The following is a 20,752-nucleotide window of genomic DNA, read 5'->3' as shown; positions in this document are numbered from 1 at the left end:
CATTAGTTATATGAGAAATCAGATTCTCTAAGTTATCCACAGATCAGAAAACGAATTGTCAAAAGAAAAAAAAAGAGAGTAACAACAGCTATTTTTTTCTTCAAGGAAAATAACCTAATTATTTTACAGAATCAGATTATCTGGGTTGAAAAGGCCTTTTAAGATCATTTAGTCCATCTCCCTAGCTAATGTCTTTTATCTTTTCTCTAAGCCCTGAGCATATATGCCTGTTTCAGTGACAGCAATCCCATTCCAGAGTTATCACATTGTCTCAGAGCAGTTAATAGAAATTTCTTCTTCTTTTTTTTTAGAGAGTGCACACTAATAAATCATGAAACTTTACATCAAAAACCAGGGATGTGGGGCGCCTGGGTGGCACAGCGGTTAAGCGTCTGCCTTCGGCTCAGGGCGTGATCCCGGTATTATGGGATTGAGCCCCACATCAGGCTCCTCCGCTATGAGCCTGCTTCTTCCTCTCCCACTCCCCCTGCTTGTGTTCCCTCTCTTGCTGNTCATGACCTTGAGATCATGACCTGAGCCAAATCAAGTGTCAGATGCTCAACTAACAGAGCCACCCAGGTACCCCTAGAAATTTCTTCTTTATAACTCAATGGAAATTTGTTTTGTTATAATTTTATTTGCCATTTCTTAATTTTATGGCCTGGGACCCTGGTCAATAACTTTGGTCCCTCTTCCATGAAACCGTCCTTGACTCTCTGAAGATAATGGTCATAGCTCACTAGATCCCCTTTTCTCCAGCCTGGACACCCCTGTTACTTTGGCCACTCCTCACAGGGTGTGGTCTCAAGGCCTTTGAAGTCTCTGGGTCTGGCACTTCTGATCATAAGCTATCTAATCTGTCTAAATCTCTTTTAAAATATCTTTTCTTCCTCTTTCAACCATAAAGCCAAATTATATAAAATTTAAACATTACAGATACACATTAGTGGCAATTTGAAAGTGCTATTTATAATTCCACTCCCCAGAAATAACTACTGTCAAGAGTTTGGTACATATCTACCATTTTTCCCTACGTACACTTATACTATTACATATACTACCTATGTAGCATCATACTTGACATACGGTTTCACAGCTTGCTTTTCTCACATAGCAATATGGATTAGACACACCTCCATATCAGGACATACAACGCTACCTCATTTTAATAGCAACACAATTATTCTTCCAGACGGATATCCACTGAGGGACATTTCCCCTATTTTCAGTACTTTACTAATATAAACAATATTGTAGTGAATGTCCATGCATGTATGTGTATATATGTAGATATACAATATCTTTATACATTCTTTTTTTTTTTTTTAAGATTTTATTTATTCATTCCACAGAGAGAGAGACAGCCAGCGAGAGAGGGAACACAGGCAGGGGGAGTGGGAGAGGAAGAAGCAGACTCCCAGTGGAGGAGCTTAATGTGGGGCTCGATCCCAGGACTCTAGGATCACGCCCTGAGCCGAAGGCAGACGCTTAACGACTGAGCCACCCAGGCGCCCCAATACATTCTTGCTACAATTTCTACAAAATGTATTAGAAATGTGTATCATATATAACTATTATATGTTAAATATATATAATGTTTCTAATATATAGAACATAGGGTATGTCCCTTTAAATTTGGATAATATTGCCAATTTGCCTTCTAAAAGTTTTTGCCAAGGTATAGCCTCACCAACAATGTTGTTAAAAATAAAATACAAACATCTAGGGGCAGTCTGACCGACTCCTCAGTGTGGGGCTCCACTGTCTTCCTTTATTTTGGACACCATACTTCTCACATAATGCAGCCCAAGATAGTATTCGTCCTTTGGGGACCCATGTCACACAGTGCATGGTCAGCTACAATTTGTAGAAACTTCTGCACAAATTTCTGTTAAACCACATCTTCCCCATTCTATAGTCAAAAGTTTTGTTTTTAGACCCAAGGGCAAGAATTCTCCATTTCAAGAGAATATAGTCAAAGCAATGTAAAACACAGGCTTACCAATTCATTTTTTGTGTTTAGGTTACTCTCCATCTCCACATAGCTCTGTTTTTGTAACCTGGCCTCCTCTTTCAGGGACTTGTTCAATTTATCTTGACTCTTAATTTCTTCAAGGAACCTTGTCTGCTCGCTCCTAAGCTCTTCAGTTTCCATTATCTTCTTCTCCAGATCTCTTTCCAGTCTTTCTACCTCGTCTGCCAACACAAATTTAATAGTTTATTAATTGTTATATTTTCTACTTGAAGAAAGGTAAGACTATTTCTCAAATAATAACAGAAGATGTCTTAGAATAATATAAGTACAATTCTACTTTGAAAACTATTCACTATGGTTTTGGGGAAAAAAGACAGTCTTGAGCTAGCAAGTGATTTATATCAAAAAGGAAGAAGGCATTATCATTTGGATAACAATTTTAAAAGATAACACATTACAGGGCACCTGCGTGGCTCAGTCGATTAAGCGTCCGACTCTTGGTTTCAGCTCAGGTCATGATCTCAGGGTTGTGAGATCTGGCCCAGTACTGGGCTTCACATTCAGTGGGCAGTCAGCTTGAAAATTCTCTCCGTCTGCATCTGCCCCCACCCCTGCTCTCTAGCACATGCTCGCGCACTCGCTCTCTCTCAAATAAATAAATAAATCTTTAAAAAAAAAAAAAAACACTTTACTTCCAAGTATTTCATTCAATTAGCATGTTGGTACATAAGGTTTTTTCCAGGTCTCCTATTAAAAAACACGCAATATTTTATCTGATATTAGTAATTACACTTTAAAGGGTGCTGCAAGTAGGTCTGCAAAATACTATGTGATCTTAAAAATCCTTCCAAGGCTTCCTACTACGGATAGGGTAGCATCCAAAACTTACATGAAACTCACAAAGATCTTCATGATTTGGTCTCAAACTCCCTCTCCAGCCTCATTTTCAAGTACACTCCCTACAGCCTTTCTGAAGTGACCCCACTTCTTGAGATTTGTGATGCCTCTTCTTACCTACAAGCTGCTGCTGCTGCTGCTTCTTTTTTTAAGATTTTATTTATTTTAGAGAAGGAGAGAGAGAGGGAAGGGCAGAGGGGAAGGGAGAAGGATGAGAAGACTCCCTGCTGAGCACAGAGCCAGATGTGGGGCTCTATCTCACAACCCTGAGATCACTACCTGAGCCAAAGCCAAGAGTCAGATGCTTAACTGACCGAGCCACCCAGGCATCCCATCCTGCAGGCTTTTATTCACACCTCTGTCTGGAACTTTCTTCCTCTATCTCCTACTGACCTATTTTGTACCTTCCAGGTCTTAGTTTTGAAAAATATTTTGAGAAGCCTGCCTTGATTCTATCCTCTCCCCAGGTGAGGTGCTTCCCAGAGATGCTCTCAGGTCACCCTGTACCTCTGCTGTGCCCTTTGTCACACAATGATTTATAAAATGTGATCAAATGGCTAGGCATACAATGAGTGTGATCAAATGGCTAGGCATCTGCCTTTCCCACCAAAGCTCTGTAAAAGCAGAAACTGCATCTGTCTGGCTCACCGCTGGATCCCAAGAGGCTCTTAATTAATACTCAGTCATAAATAATCCTAATTTAAACATTTTCCCCAAAAGTGTATTTATATGAGGGCTTTCCTTTGCATTATTTATATTTTTAAAGATTCCAAAACATAAATTTCAGGGTAATAAATGTTGAGTTAGGGGATCCAAACTAATAAAAATATACCATATTTCTCAAGGATTGTATCAAACCATATGAAACTGCTCTTTTTGTAAGCCAAAATGGACTAACATCAATTTCAAATGGCTGAACCTAGAGACTCACTTCCGAATGCTCTAAAATAGCTATTTCATACCTTCTTCTTTTTCTTCAAACTTCCCATACTCCTTCCATTTTCTTTCTCAGCTGATGACCTCATATTTCACTGAGAAGAGAGACCCCATCCATGGGAACTTTCTCATTTTCCCACCACCAAAGCAACAAAAACTACCCACACCTGCACACATCTTTGCTCCCTTCTGATAAAGTGTCCCTCTTATCAAGAGACACTCTTTCCTTTTTTTCTCTGATCTCATCTTGTCTTTTCAAGGACTGTAAGAATTGAGCCACGATGGTCTCTCCACTCCACCCTCAAACATTCTCTTTCTTTCTTCAGTTACTAGCTTCGAGGTTTACTGCATTTGCTTCTGTCCATTTTCTGGTCTGGAAGATACTGGTGAATTTTTTCTAACTTAAACTGTTTTTAAAAATCCATTTATTAGGTACTAGGAGAGAGAAATCATGGGAGGAAATTTCAAATCTTCACCCAAATGTGTCCCTTCCATTCACTCTTGGATCTGTAATCTAAAATTTGTTCCAACCACTCCTTAACTGTGCTGGTCAAGACCATCACGTATTGCGAATCTAAAGCACTTCTCTGTCCTCATCTTACTTTTTCTTTATGTCTCTGCAACACTCAACCTAGCTGACCACTTCCTCTCGTGAAATCTTCTTGGGGCTTTTGCAACCCACTACTTCCTGGGTTTCCCCTTACTTGGCCTCTCTTTCTCAGTCTCCTTAGATGGCTCACCTTGCTCTTCTCCACCCCTGCCTGAGTGAGCCAATCAGTTCCAGTGGGATTAAATATCACTGTAACGCTGACAACCCCCACATTTATATCTCTTTGAACTCCAGACTCACATTTCTAACCCTCTTCTTGGTTGTCTCACAGACATTCAAACTTAGCATTCTAAAGTCTCCCTTTTGTAAACATAACATCACCAATCCAACCACTTATTCAAGCAAGAAGCCTGGGAATTACGCAATTCATTAGAATGTACTGCTGATTCTACCCCCAAAACTGATCTATTCTACATCCCCCACCTGAATACAGACCACCAACACTTCTAGCCTAGATTACTGCAACAGCCTCTGGACATGTCCCTTTATCTCCACTTGCCCTGCTTCAAATCACTCTCCACCCTGCATTAAAAATAATCTTTTAAAAAAATTTTAATTCCAATATACTTAACATATATTACTTTCAGGTGTACAATACAGTGACTGAATTCTATGCATTACTCAGTGCTCATCAGGGTAAGTGTACTCTAAAAATAATTTTAATAAAAAGTGGATCGTGTCCCACTGCTGCCTAAAAATTCTCATTTGCTTCCTACTGCAGCTGAAATAAAATCCAAACCCCAAGGCCCTCTGTCATCTCACCCTTCCCCCATCTCTCCCAACGTTTTCTTGAGCTATCCTCCAGTCATACTGAACCTTTAGTTCCTTAATCTACCAGCGGCTTTCCAGCCTGAAAGTGCAAACTGTTCCTCTCTCTGAACGTATTTCTTCATGTGGCTAATCCTCTCCTGCCTATGCCGTCAGCTTACATGTCACTTCTTAGCGAGTCATTCCTCTACAACACCTTTGCCAAAAGGGGGTTTTCTCCTCTGTTACTTTATCTGGGTTTGCTTGCTTTTTGTCTTTCTTTTCCACAAAAATACAAGCTGCATGCAGGCCAGTACCATATGTCTTGTTCACCATGGTATCCTTAGGGCCAGATATAGTGCCTGGTTCACAGTACATGCTCGATAAATATTTGATGATTCTTAATGATGTTAATGTATAATTTTTGTATAATAATGTATAATTGTTGTATAATGACGTTAATGTTAATTGGTTTATGGGGGTATTTTCCAAAAAAATTAAATTAAATAGCTCACACTTCAACATATTTTTCTGGATAACTTCTGAAAATAAATTCCTCCCCCACCCAAATTTAGTTTTTTTTTTTTTTTTAATGTCACCTTACCTAAACTGAATCTCTCAAAAGCCTCTTGTCTGTCCTGGGTAGTTACTGGCTGACCTTCCAAACTTTCCAATGAGCGAAGGTGAAAAATGGTAAACTGGATGTAATGAGGAAGGGTCACAATTGGATTTTCAAGTAGGATCAGAGAAGTCAAATCTTGAAGTGGTTTCAACTTGCTTACATCTTGGAGCTGAAATGATATGTAACAACATTAGTATATGTAACAGTATTAGTATAATTTAATTTTAAAATAATAAAAGCATACCTAAAGGAAGTAATAAATCAAGAAAATTGCTATCAACATGGCAAGGAACCTATTCATGGAACCCATTATCCAAAATTAGTGGTGTGAGGGGAGGAACAGAAAGTGAGTATTTGAATACCTATAGTGTATCAGGACAGTATTAGGCATTTTCCATATACCATTTCATTTGACTCCTCACAACAACCTATGATAGAAACAACATCTTAATTTTGTAGACGAAGAAACTGAGGTTCGAACAAGTTAAATAACTTGCCCAAAGCTCAGACCTTACAAATGAACAAAAGAGGATTTGAATTCATCCGTGTAACTTTAAACCTGCTATTTTTTCATTATACTGATTGAACACATCAAAAATATAAATGGCTATAAAAAAGATTTTGGTAAATCTTCAGATAACAGTTATAATTGATAGTTAAAAGAAATAAGTAAGGATACAGGGAGATATTCACATTTTTAAAGATTTTTATGTTTATCCAAAGAGGGACTTTAAAAGGCCACGAAATGCTACTCCTGATACCCTAAAACCTCTCACAAGTGAATGTGTACCACTCTTACTGATGCCAATGTCAAATATAAACTGGGATGAGAAAGTCATGAAAAATTAGAAATGATAATATTTATTGAATGATTTTCCTGTTAACATCAGCTGACACTGAGTACTGTCTAACAATCGATTACTTGAAGGAATATTTATAGCAAATTTTAGATTCATGGCTACCTCTTTCCATCACACCATAAGCCCCAAAAGTTCCAAGGTGATGCAGTGCAACATAGTATAAGGTTTGGGCTCTGAGGCTCTTGGGCTGTTGCAGTGAAATGGTAGTCACCTTACCAGACCTTGATAAAGATGAAATAAGAAAGCATGGACATTGTGAATCACACAATAATTAAATGGCTTCTTCCACTGGTGAAGGTTTAAGGAGTCATTTAGTGTTTTCGAGTTTTTAAAACATCTTCATATCTATCATTTTATTGAGCCCCATTACACCCCTGTAAAGAAGGCAGGGTAGGGTTTGTTTGCTCTAATTTAAACAAAGAATCTTAGAGAGATAAAGGGATTCTCCAAGGTCATAGAAGGCAGGTCTAGACCCATATTAGAAAGCACATCTTTTGTTGTCTTTTCTATGACTAATGTTCTTTAAGCATGGCTGCTTCAATTTTAATATAGATTTAAGTAAATTCATGTTTTTACTTAACAAATACTTATTAAACACCTAACTGTATAAATGTTACAAGAAAATCATTAATTATACTCCAAAGGAAAGCATACACAATTATCAGATTATGTGAGCCATGATAACAAAATTGCTCTATGATAAAAGAGCTAGTGACTAACCACTTATAACACCTGACACTATAATCAAGCTTAATTCGTAAGTTTGAAAAAAACAAAAACAAAAAAAAAAAGAACTCAGTTCCTGGCATTCAGTGACCTGGATTCTGGCACAAGTTGTGTGACTTTGGGTAAGAGACTTAACCTGAAAATGGGAAAAAGACAATACTACCTAACTGATAGCGCTCAAAAAATAATCCTTTTACTGCCTCCTTAAGAAAAGTTTTCTGAGGCTCAAATGAAATGATAATGCAAAAATCTGAAGAGGTCAACTCTCAGTTACCATGGAACCATGCAAAACCAGAAATGCCTATATTTAATTACCCTAGAGAGTCCTAGGTTATACCTAAATTTGATGTCTGGTCAAAGGACCAAGAACCTTAAAAGAAGAAATCTTTTTTTTTTTTTTTTTAAGATTTTATTTATTTGACAGAGAGAGAGAGAGAGAGCACAAGCAGGGGGAGCAGCAGAGGGAGAGGGAGAAGCAGGCTCCCTGATGAGCAGGGAGCCCGATACAGGGCTCAATCCCAGGACCCTGGGATCATGACCTGAGCCGAAGACAGACGCTTAACCAACAAAGCCACCCAGGTGCCCCAAGAAATCTCACTTTTTAAAAACTTAGACTTTAATATTTTTTTCAACAAGTCTAAAAATTTGAAAAAACTTCTTGCTACTTTGAATAACTTACCGATGATATCTTGTTGCCTTTCAGATTGAGGACTCGCAAAGATTTTAACTTCTTCCCTAACCATACTGGGATATGTTCAATTTCATTTCCTGCAAGGTTTAGCTTTTGCAGATCATACATATTTTCTATGCCTTCAATTTTGCTGGAAACCAAAGGATAAAATCATATTTAGTAAATACAATGACAGAGTCCCTCCACTGTATGCTTAAGAATAAATAGCCTTGGTTTTATGTGGGGTTATTTTTCATAATTATAATTTGTTAACCCTTTTAATAAACAAGAACCAAACAAAAGTGGCTAAAAAGAAACTGACCAGAACAGCTAAGCTGCCCACTCTTCATTACTGGGTCCAGGAATCCTACCTATCTTTAGGATCCCACAACACAGAAAAGGAGAGTCTATCCATGGCATTATCACTACTCACTGGGAGCAGTACTAGTGGATAGCCAGGGGAGAGCTGAAAAACTCAGCAGCACACACTCCTTTGTTACAGCCCTGCACAAGAGATAACCTAAGTTATTATCCTAAGTCATCACCAAAAGATTAGCTACAACAGCAGGATATGGCTGCCATTTTGAACTGATGGACTCTCTAGAACACTAATTTATGAACATAAATATTTTAATCAGAATATTTAAATCAACAGAACATTTATCATATTGATGAATTTTCACTGATGAAATATTTTGCCAATTTAATTGTCAATTTAATTGATTACAATTTGTCACTTTTAATTCCTTGGTAAATTTTCTATGGGCAAATATTTCCAAGCTTCTTTATTTTATTTAAATTATTTTTATCAGGGTCATTTTTTATACAAACTTTATATTAAGGATTTGGTTCCGTTTTTTTCCCCTTTCATTTTTTGCCATATTAAGTTTCTGCCACTGTTAGTGGTTTTATTTTATTGGCCATTATCTTCCAAGTCTAAGGTGGGGGGAAGTATACAGATATAAAGATTTTCAAGACTTGACAATTCCATCATTTTGTTTATAACAAGTTTTCTATGTGTGGTTTTTTGCCACTGTCAGTTTTATTATGTTTATTCCTCACAGTAATATATATTATGAAGTGAAAGCACGACTGAGTGTATTACAGCAATGAACAAAGAACATCAGGATAAACACATAGGATCAAAATACAATGAAATATCTTTAGGATCAAAATGACAGGATTAAAACACTCTGCTTCATGTCAACTTTCTTAATGTAATAAGGCAGTGGATCAAAGACTCTATCTGTGAAAACTTCCTGTCAAAATGGAATTAAAATAAAATTTGATATTCATGTATCTCCTTCTTTGATAAAGTTAGAAAAATATTATTCAGTACTTTAGTAATGCCAAAACACGAAAGCAGTTATATGCGAAGGGCTACTAGCAATGAATGAGGATCCAAGTAACTGCTGTTGAAAGGACTCTTTCAGTTCAGTAATGTGGGCAACATTAATCTACCTCTTTAACAAAGACAATGCTACAATGTTACATAAAGAGTATTTACTTACCAGATTTTGTTATATGATAAATTGAGTTCACGTAATTTTGACAGCTTGTCCAATTTCTCAATCTTCGCTATTAGATTATAGCTGAGATTCAGTACTTCAAGTTTAACGCATTTTTCCAAATTTTCAATATACTAATTGGAAACAAATGAATAAATACTTTACATGACAAATTCCTTACATAAAGTACAACATGTATGTATACGCATCAAGGGCTGTTTTGATCAGTTACCAGAGAATAATAAACCCTTCCTGCTCTCCTGGACAATCCTTTGGTACAGCTTCCTTCGACCAGGAATAGCAGCTCTCCTTGGCCCTGGATGGACAACACTTCCTGTGTATCAGGAAAATCAAAACTATCCAACAAGAATTCCACTTCATCTTTTCTATGCCTCCTCTCCTCCTCCTTTCTTCGAAATTCAGCTAGATACTTATGCTCTTGCATAACCTCATCTACTTCCTCCCCCCCCACCACGGTCTTGCATCTTTAATCTCTTTCACTCCTGGATCTTCCCCTAAGTTTAAGAAGTCACTATCCAATAGGTACTTACTACATACCAGATGCACCACCAGGCAATGGATACCAGTGAACTAGACAACTTCCCTGCTACAGGAGCCTTTGTTCAACAGGTTTAATCTCCTCTATACAAAACAAATCACCTCATGCTAAACTTGTTTTCCTATCAAGCTATCATTTTAGCTCCTTTATTTGTGACCATGTTCTCACAAGAGTTGTGTACATTTGCTCATTCTGCCTTCCATTTATTCTATTGGTAAGGCAAAATATCTTCTGCTTTTACTATGTATTCAAATAGCTCTCCATGATTGCCATTCATCCATCCATTCCACAAACATTTACCAAACATGGATTATCTGCCAGGGGCTGTTCTAGGTACTAGAAATACACTGGTGAGTAAGGAAACCAAGGTTCTTGCTTTCATTCACAGAGAAAGTCAATAAATAAACAACTTTTTCAGACACTGAAGTGTACTAACAAGAAAATAAAGATAACGTGATGTGACAGCATGCAAATCACCAAGGCGGGCAGATTTGTCTGCTGTGTTCACTGCGTAAGCATAAATGCCTGGCACATTGTGGGCACTGAATAAGTATTTGTTGGTGGAAAGAATGAAAGAGAGTCATGGAGAAGGTAGCTAATGGCAACTGGGTGGTAAGAGAAGGCCTCATAGAGGAAGTACACTGAACTGAGACCTTAATAACAAGAAGCCAGCTCTGTGAACATCTGGGGGCAGAGAATAACAGGCAGTGGAGAAAAATACAAAGGCCCAGTTAGTTTGAGAAATAGAAGGGCTTCTGAACTGCCAAATCCAAATGACTTCTAAGTTTTTGTCCTACTTAATGATTCTGTGACATTTTATATCATCCATTCCTGATTGAAGTTCTCCTTCCTTTGGCCTCCATTCATCATACTCTTAGATCTTCTTGTTCTAATAGCCCCTTCAGATTTCTTCATTGGGTATGCCTCTCCTGTGTGTGCTTTCTCTCTCTCTCTCTCTCTCTCTGACTCCACTTCACTATTTCTGCTCTTAATTCCAGACATTCTTCTAGGAAGCTCTAAGTTCCCAGAGATCAGAAACTAAGCTTATTTACCTGTGTACCTATTCCTACAGCCTAACATAATGCCTGGCATATAATAACCATACAGTAAATATTTACTACTTTGATTTCATCTTTGCAACTTGTAAACTCCAGAATGTCTCCCTTTTCCTTTTTAATTACACAAGTAAAATATAAATATATTCTAATAAAAATTTCAAATGAAACATAAGAAGCTCTCTTCTTCAAGTCCCTAGGCCCCCGTAAAAAAAATCCCACTGATCAAAGGTAACCGTTGCTAAGATGCTGACATATAAACATCTGTAGCTTTCTACTCATTTACATCCATATATACACATCTAGAAAAACAGAATTTTTAGACCTTATTATACAAAATGTTCTAGAATTTTTTTTCATTATGCACTGCGGACACTGTCCCACATTAAGACATTCTTATTTTTCTTAAGAAACTTGATAGTATTTCATGGTCTACAACACCATGAATTGGTTGATAGAAATTTGGTTATCTCCAATTTTTCTATTTTAAATAATGCTTAATAAACATGACTAGATAGATACTTCTGGATACATGTGCATGTAATATCAGTAGAACGGACATCAAGAAGAAGTGCTGGGTTGGTAAGTATAAATTCAGTAAGCATAAACTCAACTGCTGGATCAAATAAGTACACGTGAAATTTGGATAAATGCTACCAAACTGTCTTTCTAAATTGCAGGAGCAATGTGTATGTCCCACTAAGACAATATAATACCCACTTCCCACACCATTCTGAACACTGAAATAATCCTCTTATTTCTTGTCCATTAGACATACAAGAATGAAAATGGTATCAAACTATTGTTTTCATATTTTTTATATGAATAAAGGTGGACATATTTTCATGTTATTACTAGCCACTTATAATACTTTTGTGAATGCCCTGTTCATATCCTTTGCACATTCTCCACTGAGTTGTCTCTCTTACTGAATTGTAGAAGCTCTTTATATTATATGGGTACTATTATATATGCTGAAAACACTCCCTGACAGTTTAACTTTTTAAAACATATCTTTCATTAAACACTTTTTAATCTTTATGTACACTAACTCTGTCAATATTTTTCTTTGTGGTATTAGGGTTGGTGCTTGCTTAAAGGGCTTTCTCAACTCTAAGACTCTAAAATAAACTCTCCTATATTCTTTCCTAATACTTCTATAGCATTTTTGTGGGTTTTGTTCTGGTTTCATAAAATCTTCAACCTTCTGGAACTAATTTTTGTGACTAATGTAGTAGGCATCTAAGTTTATATTTTTTTCCAATTAAAATGTTTAAGTTGTCTTTTACAATGTGTTCATGTTGCACAGTTTACGAATAAAGTAATAAATATTCAAGAGCAGGGATCAGCAAACTTTTTCTGGAAAAAGCCACATAGTCAATATTTTTGGCTTTATGGCCATATATTCTCTGTGACAACTATTTACCCCTGCTCTTGTAGTGCAAAAATAGCCACAGACAATATGTATACAAATAAGTGTGGCTGTGTTCCAATAAAATTTTATTTACAAAAATAGGCAGCAGGCGTGATTTGGCCTACAAGCTATATAGTTTGCCAACCCCATCTCTAGAAAGAATCCAATAATGTATAGAATAATAGGAGCTTATGAACGTGAAGATGTCATACCTCCGATATAGAACTTCCACTGGAAACAATACAAGGTCTGCTACAAATTAGGTGACATTAGGATGAAATGTTATTGTAAATCTAGTATAGTCTTTTAACTTTCAGTTTTAAAACACAGAAAAATTAAAAAACAATGCTGGTAACCTACCCTAAATTTCTTGCCACCATCTTTAGCAAGTGAAAGGTTCAGAGATTTTACCAAGGCCAAATTGTCCTGTTTAGTAAGTTTTTTAACAAGGGCCTCTGTAATGTATCGGACTCCTGCATGTGAATCGGCTTCTGAAATTACAGAAACAGATTATCATCAGTAGAAGAGGACACCTCTGAAAAACAAATTATTTTGATGATATATAACAAAAAAAATTTTTATGACATGCAAATATAAAAATAGCTGGTTAGTTCTAATTGCAATGTTTTAATTATATTTTACTTTATATAGCATTATAATAATTGCATACATATATAGTAAGTTATACTTTATAAATATTAGCTCTGTCCCAAGCTTGCACTATACGCTTTACACTTACAATTTAATTTGTACAACATTTAAAATAGAAATCACTATTCCCATTTATTTAAAAAAAACTACAATAGTTTGCTCAAGATCTTGTGGCTAATGATGTGGAAATCCAGGACTTGAACCCAGGCATAAGAATCCAAAACTTATACTTTTAATCACATGCAGCATTAAAGTTTCAGCAATATTTTTGATGTTAGTAGTTTTGTTTTGTTTTTAGAGAAGGAGAGAGAGAGAGGGAAAGAGAGAGAAGGGGCGCAGAGGAAAGGGAGAGAGAGAATCACAAGCAGGCTCCACGCCAAGAGCAGAGCCCAAAGCAGGGCTGGATCTCACAGCCCTGCGATCAAGACCCGAGCCAAAATCAAGAGTGGGAGGCTTAACTGACTAAGCGACCCAGGCACCCCCTAGTTTTTGGGTCTTTTTTTTTACGGTTATCCACTTATTACAGTGCTAAATTACTTAGTTTTTTGTTTTGTTTTGTTTTGTTTTAAATAAGCTGTCACTACTCTAGTTGTTTTTGTTTTTTTAAATTCCAATCTAAATTTCAGAAACACTGGAATTCTTAAAAATCCTTTTTTTCTTTTTTTAGTGGTGAAAAACTCAAATTTGTTGTTCTTTTAAACAGAGAATAACACAACGTATTTTATAAAGTACTAACTTGATGGACAGCACTCCTGCCCTAAGCTGGACATTGCTGTCAAAGCTTCTCAAAGCGATCTTACATTTTACAAAAGCAGCTGTAAAAAGAAAATTCTTTCTTTGAGTCAGAAAAAATCAATGCTGGGTTCAGATTCAGGCTGTATGACAAAACTTCCCTAAGATTATTTACAATACATTAATATTACATTTATCTGGGTTCAAAATAAAGTGATTTTTTCCTTTAATTTGGGCTATTCTAGGAAAGAAAATAATATTCTAAAATATTAATCAAATCAGAGTCAACAGTGTACCAACTGACAGCAAGAGTACAGTTTAAACTCAATTGCTGATAAGGTTTAGTAATAAAAACTGAGCAGCTAGATAGCTGTGACTTCCTGACTTAGCAAAGAAATCACATAGTTTTCATTCACATTCAGTCATGTTAAAGGGTCTCTTAGAAAAAAAGAATATATTTCTGAAAACAGATTCCCACATGAACAGACTGCTTTTAAGAAAAAAATAAAAGCAAAACCTTGGAGGAACATATACATGTCCCTCACAGGAACATGATAAGCAGTTTGACTATAAGCAGACTAGAATAGCCCAAGGGTAGATTATATTTTTGTACTGAATTAAGACACTCCACTCTGAAGTGAACAGATATGCTTTTCCTCTAACTAAGGATGATGGTAAATTTGGCATATGAGCTTTAAGGTACTCTCCCGCCACAGGAAATAAAGCCTCCTCTTTCTGGAAATTCTCTTCTCCTAACTCTTTCAGACAGCTTCACCCTCACCCAGAAGCCTTCATCTTCCACTGCCCTTATATACTTCCTGCAGATATAAACAATAGGTCATGTTAGTACGAAGATATATATTTCACTTGGACCAAAAATGTAAGTTTGGTAATTGTCCATCTCTACTCTAGAGTATGTGTTCAAATTCTTTGATTAAAAAGCATTACTTTTATGGTCTTGGCTGTCCAAAAGTACCGTGTTTTCATCTGTAATCTCAACTTGTTCATTCCATTGTCCTCCAAAACGAAGACTGTCAGATCCACTTAGAGGTGAAAGTGACCTAGATCTCATATTGGACATAAGGGATGGTGGACTAGGAGAGTGAGGTGATGGTGGCATCTTTGCATTGGAAAATGTTTGCTGAGAACTTTTCTTCATGGCAAGAATAAAGCCAGGTGTCCATCAAAACCTGTAAGAGATTTCAGCATATTTAACAAGGTTAATTTTTTAGAGCGCCCATAACTATTAATCTACTTCTAGAGTTTTTTTAAGTTCTGCACCCAGAGTGGGGCTTGAACTCATGATACCGAGATCAAGAGTCACACATTCTACCAACTGAGCCAGCCAAGCGCCCTTATTTCTAGTGTTCTGAAGATGACGAAGTTACAAACTCAGAGGCTACAGATGCTAGGACCCATACCACTCCAAGCTGATGGGAGCAGACACTGCTTCAAACACTACTGATCACCTTGCCAGAGGGAAAAGAGACTTCCAAAAGCTCTTGTATTGACACATGCTCCAGCCAGAAGTCTCACCTGTCATTTCTCTTCTGTATTGGACCAAACTAGTCACAGCACAAAGGGTCCTAGAATGTAGGAAGCTGGAAACGTTTGGCAACCAGCAGTATTTAATACTGACAATTACTCTCCCTTTCCTGATAAAGTTTCTTCTTTTACTTCTGGGACACCACATTCTCCTGGTATCCTCCTGCCTTTGTGGCTACTCCTTGGCTTCCTTGGCTGGCTCATGCCCTGTATTCAATCTTCAAATGTCAGAGCTCCTCGAGTCTCTTCTATTCTCTCTCCAGTCTCACTTTAGACAATCTAATGCACACCCATGACTCCCAATGTCACCTGTATATTGATGTTTATATCTTTAATCCAACCTCTGAGTTCCAGATTCCTGTTCCCAATTGTCTACTTGATATTTCATTGCCATCCTAAACTCAGTCTGTCCAAACCGAATTTATCACTTCCCCCATTCCTCCCACATAGAACAATGCACGAATCATAAGTGTACCGCTACATGAATTTTTATACAGTGAATACCAGTATCCAGATCAAGAAACAGAATATTACCAGAGCCCCAAAAGCCACTTTGTACCCCCTTCCAGTCATTAGCCCACATACATGGGTAATCGCTACCCTGATTTCTAATGCCAGATATTTTTTTAACTATTTAAGATTTTTATTTTTAAGTATTTCTACATCCTACATGGGGCTCAAACTCACAACCCTGAGATCAAGAGTCACGTGCTCTTCCAACTGAGCCAGCTAGGCACTCCATAAGCTATTTTTGAACTATATGTAAATGAAATCATAGAATATTTTTATCTGCCTTGTTAAACATAACCAATTTTGTGGAAGTTTGGGTCTCTCAGAAGGAATAAAAGCACTTATTGATGAAAGGGATCTTAGTCAAATCCCTTTATTTTTCAGAAAAGAAAATTAAAGCCCAGACTGGTAAATGACTAGGTCAGACACAATGCTAGCTATAGTAACAATGAGAATCAGTCCTCCTAATTTGTATTTCAAATCACATAACTAATCTAGTAGAATATAAGTTCCATGAAAGCAGGGATATTGTTCACTGGTTTATTCTAGGCCTAGGGCGGAACTTAGCAGAAAGCAGCTAATTAATTTTATCTAATGAATTACTCTTGAAGAACTGATAAAATGCAATTATTTAGTACCTTAACAAAAGGATATCTTCTTGTGCAATATTAGTCCTCAACACCAAGAGTCCAAATGTGCAAGGCTAGGTTTATGCAAAACAGATTTTCATGATACACTATTACTTTACAAGTATAACCATTGCAAAAATCATAAGTTTGACAAGCTTTTAGACAAAAAAATCTTATAAAATGGATAGGTTTTCAGCAAAGCTGTATCAACAATGATGCTATTTTTGCTCAATATCCATAATCTCCCCTATTCTCCCTTCTTAAAATGTGAAGACAGGGGCGCCTGGGTGACACAGCGGTTAAGCGTCTGCCTTCAGCTCAGGGCGTGATCCCGACATTGTGGGATCGAGCCCCACATCAGGCTCCTCCACTAGGAGTGCTTCTTCCTCTCCCACTCCCCCTGCTTGTGTTCCCTCTCTCGCTGGCTGTCTCTATCTCTGTTGAATGAATGAATAAATAAAATCTTAAAAAAAATGTGAAGTCAAAACACAAATTAATTTTTAGAAAGGTTGGGGCACCTGGATGGCTCAGTCAGTCGAGTGTCTACCTTCGGCTCAGGTCATGATCGCAGGGTCCTGGGATTGAGCCCGGTGCTTTGGGCTCCCTGCTCAGCGGGGAGTCTGCTTCTCCCTCTCCCTCTGCCTCTTATCCCCACTCGTGCTCTCTCTCTTGCTCACTCTCTCTCTCAAATAAAATCTTTAATTTTTAGAAAAGTTATCAATTCAAAGATTTTGGGCAGCTCCAATGTTAATGCTACATAAATTGGTATTAGAATGAGATATTATAATGCTTTGATGTGTGAACACCTTCACAAGTATATAGGTATTATTATACAGGCTGGGATTATGAAGAAACTTATTTGTTAAATGGTTAGAACATATATAATACATGGAAAAGAGAGGCACCATTAATATAGTCAATCAATTAACCAACAATTAACAGATGTAATATCTTTCTATGATGACATAGTCATTCTAGAAATGCTGATCTTACCCAAAACATGACTGGAATTCCTCTTTGGGTCCTGGTTTCAGAATTATTTATACATCTCACCAGAAAATCAGACCCATCACTTTAACTACACTTTGTTTTAATTTTCCCAGGTTGAACATTAACTTTACCGTCTGTCAAATATTGTAATAAGCTCTTACACATATGATCACATTAGGAGGATTAAATATAACAATTCCACGAAATAAGTGTTATCATCTCCCCCTTTAAAGATTAAAAGGTTAAGTAATTTGTTCAAAGTCCCATAACTAATTGGTTAATCCAAGGCTTGAATCCTGATCTGATTTCAAAGCCCGGGTCTTCATTACCATGTCATATTGCTGACTGAGTTTTCTGGAGTCCAGATCACGTTTGATTTGTTCTCTAGAGCCTAGCATGGTGCCTCACACAAAATAAACTAGAATAAATGACACTAACTGACTTTGATCAACAGATAGCATATCCTATAAGATAATTCCTGAGGGAAACACAGAAAATTTAATATAATAACATCACTGAACTCATGATCTAGCTTCTTAAGTGACTAGTTTGAAAAGAACAAAAGTCTGCTACATTTGCTTTTAAAAAGTGATCATTATTTCACAGTTATACATTACAATATGGCCAACTGCCTTGTGCCAACAGTTCAGTCCACTTTAAACTGCAAACTTCTATGTGTCTTTACTTTCTCTTTCATTTTTTCATGTTAAACTATCCATATAGATCAGAAAAGCCTCCTCCAATTCATATAGCTGCTATTTATGCCAGCGGCAATGCTTTTGGTCCTAATTTCCCAAGTGTGGCAAAAACTTCTATTGCTACTATCACACCATTCCGCCATGGAAACAAATCTCTTAGTAATACTGATTCTGTAAGGGTGTGTCTTTCTAAATAAGAATATATATACTCAAACTTGAGGATCGCTAAGAGGCATGTGCTTTAAAAATAAAATTGTAAAAATAAGTAAATAAACAAAATTAAATATATTTATTTCTGAATTATATGTAGTTTTCATAAAGGGAGGAGATTAAAAAAATAAGAGGGGAGTGTCTGCCTAAAAGCCCATGCTGCCCATCTCCTCCCATTAATATATTTATTCAGTAATTCAATTTTATTAACTTTTATGCACTAAGAACTGTGTCAGGCTTTAAAAATAAAACTGAGAAAGCAGTGTTTCTACACTCAAGATACACAAAAGGTTTACATCTCCCTATTATACATTGTCTTTGCACCAAGTAGTCTCCTTTATAACATCTTATAATTAGAATTAAATAATCATTTGTGCAACAACTTGATTATTGCTTGTTTCTATGCTACAAGACAGCAGAGGTTCTATTATTTGACGCACAATAAATATTTGTTGAATGAATGAAAAGAGGACTGTACTAAGCACTCTAAAGACATTAGGAAATTTAAATTCTCACACATGAGGTATAAGGTCAGAATTATTAACCTCATTTACAAGTGGCAGTGTTTCACTGAGAATTAAGAGCTTGGATTCTGGGACCAAACAGCCCGAGTTCAAATCCTGCTTCTCCACTTACTGACATTAGGTAAATTACTTAACCTCTCTGATCCTCAGTTTCATCTTCAAACAGAAGATGGCTACCTCATGCAAGTTATTTTAAATTCTGAATTAGTTAATACATGCAAAGGGCTTAGAATTGAATTTGACACATAGTGTAGGCTCAAAGGTAACCAGCCGTTATTTTTACAAACGGGAAAATATGCTCAGGAAGATTAAGGAACATACCCAAAGACACAGAGCGGGTTAAGTAACACAAGGTGGCCGAGTCAAAACTTGAACCCAAGTTTTGACATGAAAATTCACCCACCCTTTAACCATTAGACAACAAAATATTTGCTCTTCCATTTAACATTTCTTCCCAATATCCTAACTTTCCTCATTGTCAACGTACTATACTCCATCCGATATACCATGACACTCGTGAGAACACCCAAAACGTCCTTTATCCTCGTCATTCCCTACAGACACCTGGCACACTCCAGCCCCTCCCTCCTCCTCTGGGTGGCGGGACCCCCATCCTTCTCGGCGCCGCACCCCAACGTCCACACCTCCCCACAAATTCTGGCTCTCTACCCCCAAGCGCCCCCGCCATCCCCACGCGTGACCTTCTCACTACTCATCCAAACCTCCCTCTTTTCATCCTCCTCTCCACGCCCGTTCCGGGCCGTCCCCTCCTTCTCATCCAATCCCAATTCCCAGGAACACGCCCCCGTCCCCGCATCCATCCCCAGCCGGCCCACCCCACGCTCGGGCCAGGCCTTCCCGCCTTCGCCGCCGGCCCCCACGGCTCCGCCCGATGCCAGAGAACGGCCTCGATCAGGCCTGGCACTCACCGCCGAGGAGCCGAGCGGAGCAGACCCGCGGGATGAGGCGGGGCGGGAGACGCGCAGCTCCTTTCCCTTAAGCGTCCAGCGACGCGGCAGCCATTTTGTTGTGTTGTGCCGGTTGCCCAGGGGCCCCGCGCGCGGCGTGGGCGGGGTCTGCTGCGGCCACGCCCCTCCCGGATCCGTTGAAGAGGCGGGGCCGGGCTTCCCGCTGCTTTTGCCGCCTCTGCCTCGGGTCCTCAGGGACGCGAGGCTTCCTAACTGTGTGGAGCCTGTGGGGGGCGAGGTTTTCTGCTGCAGCCGCCGACGAGCCCATCTCCCTTACCCGAGACTAAGCCGCAGCTGCCTCACGCCGAGGCTCGGACACGCTCCTGCGGAGTGCTGGGCCACAGGCCGACCTGAGGGACAGACTTCGTGCCACAACCAAGCCGCCGCCCTTCCGATACTGGCAGCAGCTTCTCCTCCTCGCGCGGCCTGTTTCTGGGGCGAATTCTCGCCTTCAGGGACCAGTGCGGCCGGACGTGGATGAAGTGCTGAGCTTGGACTCGGCTGCCACCTGAGGTGAAGGGAGCGAGACCAGCCTGGAAATCCGGGCAGCGAATGTTCCCGTGGGCTGTGGAGAATATTCCTCTGGTGGGGAACAGAGAAAGAAAAGCAAGAAGCTGAGGAGACTTCAGTTAGGGCTTGCCTGGAAGTGCCGCGTTTCACAGCATCCACCCAGCGGTTATTTAAAGAGAACTTAGCAGATTCTGTGAATTTAAAAA

At 38.3% G+C, this 20,752-nt stretch overlaps 1 protein-coding gene across 1 annotated transcript in view; it reads right to left on the bottom strand.

Annotated features, from left to right (window-relative positions):
• Nucleotides 1–20,150, bottom strand: part of CNTRL (centriolin) — a 79,015-nt gene extending 58,865 nt beyond the window's left edge. Inside the window, 7 exon segments of the mRNA XM_034664436.1 lie at nucleotides 2,003–2,196; nucleotides 5,770–5,956; nucleotides 8,053–8,194; nucleotides 9,555–9,685; nucleotides 12,940–13,070; nucleotides 14,911–15,152; nucleotides 19,998–20,150. Of these exon segments, the coding sequence (XP_034520327.1) occupies nucleotides 2,003–2,196; nucleotides 5,770–5,956; nucleotides 8,053–8,194; nucleotides 9,555–9,685; nucleotides 12,940–13,070; nucleotides 14,911–15,121 (996 nt within the window). The 5' untranslated portion in view covers nucleotides 15,122–15,152; nucleotides 19,998–20,150.
• Between the last annotated feature and the right edge of the window lie 602 nt (nucleotides 20,151–20,752).

This window comes from Ailuropoda melanoleuca, chromosome 7 (genome assembly GCF_002007445.2).
Source record: "Ailuropoda melanoleuca isolate Jingjing chromosome 7, ASM200744v2, whole genome shotgun sequence".
Classification (NCBI taxonomy): Eukaryota; Metazoa; Chordata; class Mammalia; order Carnivora; family Ursidae; genus Ailuropoda; species Ailuropoda melanoleuca.
Note: the sequence above shows the minus strand (reverse complement) of the source record. Positions and strands in the feature narration are given on the sequence as shown.